Source organism: Thalia democratica, chromosome 4 (assembly GCF_965202585.1).
Source record: "Thalia democratica chromosome 4, ktThaDemo2.hap1.1, whole genome shotgun sequence".
In the NCBI taxonomy this organism is placed as follows: Eukaryota; Metazoa; Chordata; class Thaliacea; order Salpida; family Salpidae; genus Thalia; species Thalia democratica.
Genome location: NC_139168.1, coordinates 38,477,563 through 38,489,733, shown reverse-complemented (window position 1 = coordinate 38,489,733; position 12,171 = coordinate 38,477,563). Strand labels below are relative to the sequence as shown.

Here is a 12,171-nt window from a genome sequence, read left to right as displayed (position 1 = left end):
AAACAGATAAGATAAAACAAAAAAAAATCAACCCGTGCGAAAGTGAACCATTGTGCAAATTGACGCCGTGTATAAATGTCTTCGTGAAAATGTGACCATTCGTGAATATTTGACACATGCCCGTTTCTTTGGCATTATATATCTTACAAAATATTTTTAGTACCATAACTTTAAAAAAAGTAATATTTGAAATATATAACAAAACTTTAAAAACCAATATGTTAAGCGAAATGGGAGGTATTTTAAAAACACCCTCAGACCATAGTATGTTAAATTTGCTTTTTTAAACACATTTTAGGTTGTACCATATACCAGTGCGTTCAAGCTTTAAGAAAGAAAACCATAATTTTAACTCACATCTTCATAGTTACTTAAACTAAAAATATGTTAACAATTTTTTGTTGATAAAGCCATTCCGTAATTAACTTCAATTACATAAAGGTTGTTCAAAACAAATAAAATTTAAAACAAATTAAACAAATAAAAGTTGAAAAAAAATGATATGCAAATGAACTTTTTAAAACAATTTATAAATATTTTTTGGTATAAAACTAAAGTAATAAATTATTTTTAACTCCTTTGAAAGAAATTTAATTGAATATCAGTGTAAACAAAAGTAAGTTATCACAAAGTCTAACTTTTCTTGTAGAAATTTAATTCAAGTAATTATTCTTTTATGTAAAAAGATTTATTTACAAAGTACTTATGGATTAAACTACATCAGCTTACTTTAAAATTGTTGAAAACTGAGATGGACCCTTCAAGAAAATTTTTTGCCCGCTAAAGTTCAAGTTAAAATTTGCTTTTAACTTGAACAAAATATATTGAAATTTAGGTTTTTAAGAGTCAGTCTTAATTTTGCAGAATGATTTTGAAAAATTACGTGGACTGCAATAACCTTTCATAACAACCCGACCGGTCAATAACTTTTTTCTGGCAAACCAGTCGACAATAAAATACCTCCCCTATTTCCTTAATAAGCAATTTTAAATGAAAATGATTGTTTATTAAGTTAAACTTTTAAAAATCAACAACATTTAAAACTGGAGTTTTATTGCTTTTATTTTTTGATATTTTGTTCAAAATAATTATTTACTTATGCAACTTGAGTTTAAAGTTTCAAAAACATTGTGAAGAAAATAAAAATACTCTAACCAGTATTTAAATTGGGGAATTTTTTTTAATTAAGTATAGGCTCATTTAAACGAAAACTTTAAATGGTTTACACAAAGGCTTCATCTCTTTAGGTTGAACGTTCCTTTTTCACGTTCCTGTAACCTAAAATATTTAAACATTCTGGAGATTAATCTAAGTTCTTGATCTAAAATCGTTAGTCTAATTAATGATACTACAACATTAATTATTCAAGATTTTTATTTGCAAAACCAAGTTTCACCCTTTAAAAGATCTTCAGTTACAACTTAAATCTGAAATATAAAAGCTAAATAAAACATGGAAGATACTATAAAGTAAAACAAAACAAGTAAATTAGAAATTGTTAGTTAGAAAATTAATCGAGAATTTGAATAAAAAACTAAATAAACACTATGGGTTCAGGCTCTTAAAAAACTTAATGTGGAACTATTATATTTAAAAAAACATATAACTGGCTCAATAATTAAGGAATAAAATAAGCTACTTACATACTATAGTGTACAAAGAAACGTTAGAATCTTTAAATTAAAACTTACTTATACTGAATATAAAACTTTTAAATTTAAAAAACATAACTAGCTTGAAGGCAAAAAATTAAATAAAAGTAAAACTATAACACACAAAGGGTTTGAGTCTTTAATTTTTTAAAACTACTTATACTGAATAAGCTGTTAATAGAAAAAAAAATCTTTAAACTTTATTTTAAAAAATCAACTCGAAAAAAAAATTATAGTGGCATAGAATTAAAAAAACAATTTAAATACTATGATTTAAAAAAAAATTGAGCCTTAAACATGAAAACTGTATGTACTAGAATTACTAAATATATTAAAAACTTTAACTTAGGCATTGAACATGAAACTACTAGATTTAAAAACACAATCAGCTAAAAGTGAATAAATAAACTAAATAACTTACATATTACCATACACAAAGCGATTTAAATTAAATTTATAAATTAAAACTATTAAATATAAGCTACTAGCTGACTGAAGTTAAATCGAACTATGTAATTGAAAAGTGCATTTAAATTTTTTGAAAAATATTTCTTTTATCATTATGACGTAACTAAGTTAATGCTAGTATTTAGTTTTTATAGTTTAAAGCTGGAGTATTTTTAAGTAGGACTAAAAACATTTTGTTCTTATAAATGAAGTTGAATTTAAGTAAATAAAATAACATACAAAACTAACTAGAAAGCTCTTAAGTCTTAAAGTGAAGTTTTTTAAGTGTGGACAATTAGCAAACAGTTCGTGTCTTTTGTTCAAATTGTTTCTTTTATTGGCTCTGGTTATTTCTAGGCTGCATATACTGTGGATTTTTCTAACCTCCCCGATGTGGTGAATGATATTCCTTTTAATATCATACTTAATATTGTTGTTCTTTAAAAACCAGATGTATTTAGCTAGTTCAGGACTGTTTTCTTTAAAGGTTTTAAAACTGTGATTATGGTTATAGCATCTGCTTTTATAAGTATTACCAGTGCTCCCAATGTATTCCTTGTTTAGTATTACAGTGGCTTTGTAAATAACATTGTTTATAAGGCATTTGTTGTTCAAGGGACAGAAGTTTTGAGTTCGGCAACTACAAGTTGGGGTTTTATTGATGTAGTTTTTTCTTTATTTGAAATGTTTTTTATTATGTTTTTGTATTATAACTTTAATATTATTCATACATCTGTATGAAATCTTGCAATTATTTTTTTTTGAATACTTCATTGTTTTCAAAACTCTTATCGATGAGTTGGAGGAATTTTATTCCTAAACTCGTTTTAACGAATTGGCAAAAGGCTGGGTAAATAAATGATTCTTCTTGGTCGGTTTCTTTATAGTTTTAGGGTTTTTATTTTCTAAGAATTTTAGCATGTGTTTAAAACTTTAATCATTTTGGTATGTTGGTACAGAGTTTTTAAATATTTTTTCACTTTTGTATTTTTACTATTTTTAAGACCTCAAATATAAATCTATATATGTAACAATAAAATATTTAATCTTGTTTTTAAGTTAAAAATATTATTTTATTAATTCATAGTTAATTGTAACACTAACAAAAAACTAATTTAAATGATTCGTTTTACATAGATAATAAACTAGTAGTAGTGTGCACAAAATTTCTTAAAATTTAATGACCTAGTACACTAATTTTAAAAAAATATAAAATTTATTATCTTTATCTAACATCAGCATAATTAAACTTATAATTTTTTTTACAGTCCAAAAACAAAAAATCTGATAAATTTTGTTTTGAAGTATAACAAACTAGATAAATGTTTGTAGAATAGATTAAGTTTCTATGCTTTACTTTAATACATTATTAGCATAATAAAACTATAATTATACTACTGTTATAAAAATTCTTTACAGTATATTTCCATGAATCTTTTAAAATTAATAAAATTTAGATACGTGGGTTGTTTCAATGATGGCAAACTAGAAAGAAATATTACAACATATAAAATGTGTTTTTTAAATTACAAAACAATTTCAAGTGTTAATATATGGAGCAAAAAGCAATACAACGGACACATCACTACAACTTTGAAAGTTTTAACACTAAACACTTGACATGAGTGCTTATCTAAACAAAGACTTTGTTTTTCAGTAATTCTATCAAAGTAAAAAATCTAAAACGACGAAAAAGCAAATAAAAAACAAAATGCACTTGTACTTCTTGTCCAATATATTTAATTTTTTAAATAACAAAATTTAAACTTTTTACTAATTCTTATTTATAAAAAAATACGTTTTTTCACATAAATTAAAAGAATAGATTATAGAAAATTAATGAGAAAATAATTAAAAAAAATTTTTATACGTAAATGGAATTATTTTAAGGAACCAATCAATAACAATAAAGTTTCTATTGGTATATTTTTGTTTTCCTAGTCGTTTTTCTTATCAGCTGGAGACTCAGTTTCTACATTTTCACCTTTTGATTGTTCAACTGATGGTGTCTCTTTGCTTTTCTGAAATGAAAAATTAAATACAGCAAATTTGATAAATTTTAAGACTCAAAAATAATAAGTTAATAGCATTGTTGTTGCAGAAAAGTCTTCAAACATTTTGACTGAAAAGTCTTTTAAATGCTAGGTTAAGATTACTTGACATTATTTCAATTAAAAACTCAAGTACGCTGATTTTATAAGTTACAATGTTATGTTCTATTTATGGGTTGGTTTTGTTTTACTTTTTTTAATTGAAAATAACAAAAACAGTATAAAGGTATAACTTACAATAAGTACATACTTTAAAGTCTATTTTAGAGATGTCATGTCAAATTATGAAGTAACCAACGACTAGTATTATTATTTTAAATTTGAAAATTTTCTCTTAGAAACAAACTTTTAAAAATAACATTGTAAGCTACTTTATACTACTAATTTGTTGTAACAACGTTGAAGAAACCAACTTATTTAATCTTAAAATTAAATTAAGAACATAAAATATGATATAATATTTACAGAAAAAAACTAGCTAAGTAGAAATACTATATTACTTATTTTAAAATTATACAATTGTCCAGAACTTTAATTATTATTCTGACTTTCTTATACATGTAAAAACTATATACCTTTTATTTATGATTATAATAATTTACATTTTATTATTTAAAGCCTTTTTTGGTTTAAAAAAAGTAATTAAGTATACTATACTAATTAAACAAAAAAATAATTCTTAAATATTTTGATGTATTAATTTCATTATGAAGAAATTTATTTACTATTTACTATAAATTTAAAACTAAATCCTTAATTTTAAAGAGTTTAGCAAACATAAAAATAAAATACTAAATATTCATTCGATTTTTTGAAAATTATTAATTTAACAGTTTATTGCTAAAAACCATAAATTCAAAAGAAAATAGTCTGCATTTTGAAAAATAGAATAATCCTCATTGATTGATTCAAAAAAAAATATCTTGGGAAAATTAAATACTTAACTCAAGGACTTTAACAAAATATTGATCAGAATCTATGTAATTTTACACTATATGTAGTTATATATATAAACAAAAACAACAGATTACACATGTTTCAGACTTGAAGCTTTATGCTTTAAGTCGTTGTCTCACTGTGTTAATTACTAAACTAGAATAGAAATTTAATATTAATTTATAAAAAAAGTTTGATGTTATGACGTAATCATTTATTAATCTATTAGCCAAATTTTAGAAAACTGCAATACGAAATTTGGTTCCCTTTTTTGAGATAATACTATAAACCATTAAATTTAAAGACTGTTTATTTTTGGAATTTATTTGATAAAAATGAAGAAAAATATTAGAGAAAAACTTAACTAAAAAACCTTAATAAAAATTTAAAAACAACTTAATATTTTCTTAGTGCAAACTGTTCGAATTCATAGTACGGTTTGTCTTAAACTTGAAGACTTGTTGTATTAATTATTAAAAAAAATTGTGGTACCATACGCAAATGTTTGGTATTTCTGTTATTTATAAAAAAATTTTGGACTCGATTTTTTCAATTTCATTCGATTCAAACGTGTATAATTTGTAGCCATTTTGAGTAAAATTTTAATTTAAAAACTATTTTAAAAACTCAAACCAAACATAACAAAAGATAAGTATTACAGCTTTAAAGTTTCATTTCAAAACTTTTAACTTTTTTAGCTGCTAAAACAATCAATAACATATTAATATTTCAAATAAATGCAATCTATAAATTTGCAAACGAACCTCAGTGTTGTTAGTGACAGCCGACTTTAGGTTCAAAAAAGGTGCAATGATCGGGTAAAACCATGGTTGGATATATTTGTGATACACCCACAGCACAAATGGAATGACAATACATGGAATACAAACCATTTTTTGGAAATATATAAAAAAATTAATATTTCTGTATATAAAAGATATTTCAGAAATCTTTATTTTAGTTTAATATTTTAATGAAAACTAAGTGCAGCTTTACAAAATTAGAATTTTAGTTTTAAAAATTATACTTTAATATATTTTTTATATTTTGATACGCTAACATTTTGCTTCTTAGTTTTATGTTGATAATTAGTTAATTAGATTAATTTGAATGTTAGAAGTTAACCTTGTTTTATATACTTTTACCTAGGTACTCTACATTTTTTACTTATCAAAAAAGTTAAGTCTTTTTTTTAAATAAATGATCAAAGTTAATAAGTTTCTAGAGTAAAGAGAAACTAAAATAACAAATGTTGAATATTTTCTAAAAGACGTTTTATTTTACACAGGGTTACCAATTTCTCTATGCATAAAAAAACTAGCAGTGACACAATACTGATTTGAGTTGCTACAAACTAGTTTAGGTTTATTTAAAAATTTTAAAAAATATTGCAGTTCCGACACAACTTACATTAACCTAATAGTATATAGTTATATACAGATCAAAAATCACTATTCTTATGACTATGTTTATGTATGATTGCACATTCTATAGTAAAATTTCATAAACTCTTTTTAGAATGTAGACCTTATTTAAAATATTGATGATATCTGACTAGTAAGCATGTTTATTAATTATTTTTTTAAAGGGGACAGTCAGCAAAAACTGAAGCAACTAATTGTCACAACTAGCTAGAGAAGATATGATATCTAATAAAGGGTAGCTATGTTTTAACTTCAGCAGGCAATTTTGAAATTGATTTTGGAGGGTTGTTCAAGGCAGACACAATTTAAAAACTAATAGTAACTCAAACATTAAGAAGAGTATAAAAGATCACAATAAAAATTGTGGAAATAATTAAATACAGTTTAGTAATATAGTTTAATGTTCACTGGACAAAATCAGACTGGACAAAGCAATTTAACACAAACATTTCTTTGTAAAAACAGTACATATTTTGCATACATGCTCAGGGTTGCCAATCTTTGATGCAAAAAATTATTCAGTGTGACTAAAACTGTCTTGACAGACCTTAAATTATTCTAAGTCATCCGGAGTCCTTTAAAATCCTTAAAAAAATTTTTGCCTTGGAACAAACTTCTTATGCTTCATGTTAATTTTTTTTCTTAAAAAACCATATAAGTATATAAATCTACATTTGAATATTATAAAAGTATAATTGTATAAAATAATAAAATATTGGAACTAGATCAACTAAATCGGATTCAATATATAGAAAAAAATGTTAAAACTATCCTGAGTATATTATAAAAAAAAAACTATCCTGACTCATCCTGAGGTTTTCAATTTTTTTTTAGTATTCTGAGTGTGTGGCAACTCTACATGTTGTCAAATGTAAGTTATGTACCCTTTTTGAAGTTTAATTTTTAAACTTATGTATAAGAAATCTTTGTAAACAAAAAAAAAAGCACTCAAAAAGTTTAGTTCAAGAACCTGGTGTACAAAAAACTTTTTGGTTATTCAGTTGTTGTGGTTAGTCAAACCTCTATTCTTTCCTGTTATTTTTGTTGGTGAAGTTATACACTACAGATACAGTTTAATGTCTTGTCCAAGACAGAATTATATACAGGGCAGAATGTAATACTACAATAATCCAGAAAAATCTCAGAAAATGGTAACTGTGTTTGTAGAGCTGTTCACACTTGATCGGCTGCAAAAGGTTGTCAGGCTAATAAAGTATTTGGCAACAAAAACAGTTGTTTTATATCATTAAAAACTTTCAACAATTTTTTGTGGTTATTTGCAAAATTCTTTAATATTGTCAGAAGTTTGTTTAATGTCCAATTAAATAAAATTCTGAAAAACTGTAAACATTTTCTAATTTTGAAATAACAGATTATTATACTATTTTTGATTATAGAATAGTACAATAAAAAAAGGAACATTTGCTCAAATTACAATGAAAAATTAAATTAGAATTGAAAAAAAGTTAAAGTTTTGGAAAATTCATCAGAACAACAATTTAAATTTTGTTTATAATAAACAATGCTCCTTTAGTAACTCTCATTAAATTTTGGATATATTACAAAAGTTGATGCCAAACCAAATTACAAATCACATGAACTAAACATAAACCTTATACAACACCAATAATTCAAAAGCACCAAACTAAAAACTCCATGTCATGCTTACTGTTAATTACTGCAACAAACTACAAGCAACCCATGTAATACCACTACAATTAATACACTTAGTTTATGAACTAATAATTTAATTAGTCAAAAATTAACATTTTTTTACTACTTTACCGAAATAAAATAATTTATTTAAATATACAGGTACTTTTAACTAAACTAGATCCATTTGTAAAGCTTATTGATATTAAATAGCATTTTAAGTAATGTTTAAAATACATATTTTGAACGCTTTTATTAGTAGAAATTTGTCTTTTATTTTTAGGAGTATTTTTTTGAAAATTTTCATAACTTAAATTCTATAAACTTTTATACTATAATAAATTTAAGTACCAGCAACAGAGTTAAAAACATTTTAATACAAAAACATTTGTCTTGAGTGTTCTTCAATTTTTAACTTTTTTATATTTCTGTATAAAATCATTTAAATTATTGTTTTAACAAACAACTCATAGGCATAACTAAAATATTGAAACTTTTTGTAAATGCTAAAGTACTTCTACTTAAAACAACAGGTGTCTAGTCTTAAAGATTTAAGTGGACTAAAATTGTCCTGGACAAGACGTTAAAAGGTATCCAAATGGTGTGTGTGTGACTCGATAACCGAAAGGTTTTTAGTGGACAAGTTCTTATGACCAAATATTTTGAGCGCTTTTTTTTCGTTCAATAAACTATAATGGTAAAGCCTGATAAAACAATGATTTAGTTTTGGTCAGCACAGTAATTTCTATTATCATGATAATTTCAAATAAGTGAGATTTACGTAGAGAAAAGCTAAAATATATTGCTTTAAGTTAACACTAGGTCAAAAGTATATGCTAAATTTTTCTTTTACTAAGATATTTCATCTAATGTTGCTACAACCTTTATTTTACCCTTCATATCAAATTCCACAGCAACTTAGAATTTAGTTTTTTCATATGGGGTTCCGCGACGCCTCTCAGGGGTTCCGCGAAGCCTTTCGAAATTTAAAAAAGAAACATCTATTTAATTAAACATTTTATGTAAAATTAAAATAAGGGGTTCCGCGGAAAAGTTGAACTTTGGAAAAGGGTTGATTTTGATTTATTTTGATTTATTTTATAATTGATTTATTTTATAATTTTGTATAACTAAATTCATAACCTAAGTTTAAAAGTTTATTATCACTCTAGTTTTCAAACTTAAGAAAACTACCATTCATAAATAATTTAGCTCGACTCGAGTTTTTTAAGTCGAGAGGAGCAAAATTTTATTCAACAGTAAAAACTCTTTAGTTCTGGAATTCTTTAGTTCAGTTTGTATCCTCACTGTGTTTCAATGATTAAAGTTATATCGTTATTTGATTATATACTAGCTATTTTAAGAAACCAGGTTATATAATTTAGAGCCGCAAGATTTTAATATACTTCTAATTCAAAGGGAAAACTATATTAAAAAAAAAAAAACTTAATGTAGTTTTTAATTTGCAATATTCTTCATACTTTGATGACTGTTTTGTTTAAAATATCTAAAGATTCAAATTCCGAAGTAAATAACTTTTAGTTAATTAGTTTGAGTACTAGAAGATTTTAAATACTACTAAATTAATTACTTTAAACGCTTGTTTTTTTCTTTATTTGTTAAGTACTCTTTACTGATATAAAAAACCTTTAACAACTTAATATTTAGAAAATTATTTATGTAAAAAACTAGTTAGTAAACTAAAATATAAAAAATAGTAGTGTAAACACTTTTAAAAATTAAATAAGAAAAGCTATTATTATGATTTTTAAAAGTCTCGAACTTTACTAACTTATTATCAAGCTTTAAAATATTTACTTTGTAAAATTTTTAAATAGACCATCTGATAATAATACCTAACTATATAAGTATATAGAAAATAAAATATTTAGGTTAATTAAGTCACCTTCCACAGAACCCAATGTGGAACTCAGAGCAACTAGAAGCCGTTTCTAAAATAAAGTGCTGAAGATTATGCGGGACATAAGTAAGTGCAAAAATTTAGTTGTACTTTCCGATGAAACTTCTAACTTTCACAAAATTTCAGTAAGTGACTATAAAAAGTTTAAACGACAATGTTACTAAAGATTACAAAAATTGTACTGATCAAACTTTGAAATATATTAATCTAAAGGCTAAAAAATTAACTAGTAGTTTATAAATACATGATAGAATTAAAAAACTCACGTTAAAAAACGCATACACAACGGTCAAAGACTAACATCTAAAAAAATGCTGACTCAGCAAATATAAGAGGATTTACGTTTCACTTATAATCGGACCCAACGGCCGTGGGTCTGATTTTAAGTGAAACGTAATCCTCCTAATATTTGCTGAGTTAGGATTTTTAAATTTTTTATTTTTTTATTTTTTTTAATTTATACCCTTAACCCTAACCCTCCTTACCTAAATTTTTTTTTTATTTATACCCTTAACCCTAACCTACCTTACCCAAAAATATAAAAAAATGTTTAAAAAATAAATTTTGATAAATGTTTTATGCTGACTCAGCAAATATTGGAGAATTTCCGTCACATCAAGAAAAGGACTCACGGCCGTTGTGTATGCGTTGAAAAAAGAGGGTTGCTTAAACAAGAAGAGTGAATTCATTCCGCCTTGTCCTTTTTGAAAAAGCTCCTCTTAAAATTCAGTAAGTTTAAAAGTATTTAATGTTACAGTCACTTATTTGTAGTTATGTGAATTTTAGTTATTTGTTTAAAAAAAGATTAAATTTTGCACTAAAAGTTTGTCCTCTACAACAGTGCTTCTGAACCTTTTTCTAGTGGCGGAACCCTTTTCCAAAGTTCAACTTTTCCGCGGAACCCCTTATTTTAATTTTACATAAAATGTTTAATTAAATAGATGTTTCTTTTTTAAATTTCGAAAGGCTTCGCGGAACCCCTGAGAGGCGTCGCGGAACCCCATTTCAGAAGCACTGCTCTACAACGTCTAATAATTACTTCAAAGTGTTATTTGTACTTTTTATATAAACTTTGTATTAATGTTTAGCAAGGTGCAATTAAATTCGAACTACAGCTGATGATTAAAATCAATTTTATTTTTTTTATGAAACATATGTACTGATCTTTTTATATTCGAATTTTCAAAATATAATATAAATATAATTTACAGTATTTTAGTTGTTATCAGTCTTATAAGAAGTTTATTTAACATAAACGAAAAACAAAGTTGCTCAAAAAAAATCTAAAAACCTTGGTGTACGAAAAGACCTCTCGTTCACAGTCGGAAACACAAACAACACTTAATGAAAATATAATGAGCTTAATAAAAAAGAAAAATAAAGTCAAAGTTTAAACTTAAAATAAGAAAGTGTAAAAAAATGAGTTTTTATTAGTTATAGAGCTAGATTCTAATATATACATTTGTACATAACGTATTTATATTTGGTTGTCTACTTAAATACCGCTAACTAGGTTTTACAGATAGAGTCGTAAAACAAATGATATTACTAAAGGACTTTCAAGTAAAACAACAGTACTGCTTGTCAACCATAAGTTTTGTTTATTAATTAAGTTACGTTAGGAACAAGTTTATTAGTGAGTTTTAATAAAGATATTGTGAACTTGCTGAATTGTATAACATAAGGTTGTGTTTTTCGTTCTTTTCATTATAAATCTGTATGGATTCTTTTACTTTACTTAAAGCTGTACTGGAGGTTTTGTTTGAGTTGTAACACAGTTAAGCTGTTAATGCTATGTTTTTTGTTGCACTTGTTTTTTGTTTTTATGCTTTTGTTTTTTGTGAAAACATAGTTGATTATCAAAATTTTCTGGTTTCCCTGCACTCGGCTGCTTTAGGTTTGGAAACTTACAGCTATCAAATGTTACAAAAAATACTAATTTATTATTTTTTTTGTATAATTGATTACAATTTTAAAGTTCAAAACTATTTAAATTTTTACCGTTCTAATTCCGACAATTTAAACTCAAATAATTCTATGATTTTGTAAATTATTTATTTCGATAAACATTTTTTACAAATTTTTTT

The 12,171-nt window shown here is 24.7% G+C and overlaps 1 protein-coding gene across 1 annotated transcript; it reads right to left on the bottom strand.

The window, feature by feature from the left end:
• Positions 1 to 3,354: 3,354 nt before the first annotated feature.
• LOC145834709 (UPF0729 protein C18orf32 homolog) lies at positions 3,355 to 6,006 on the bottom strand. The gene is made up of 2 exons (XM_082942207.1): positions 5,851 to 6,006; positions 3,355 to 4,120 (listed from the first exon to the last, which is right to left on the bottom strand). The coding sequence occupies exons 1-2, from the start codon at positions 5,977 to 5,979 to the stop codon at positions 4,037 to 4,039; spliced, it is 213 nt and encodes a 70-aa protein (XP_082798333.1). The 5' UTR covers positions 5,980 to 6,006; the 3' UTR covers positions 3,355 to 4,036.
• Between the last annotated feature and the right edge of the window lie 6,165 nt (positions 6,007 to 12,171).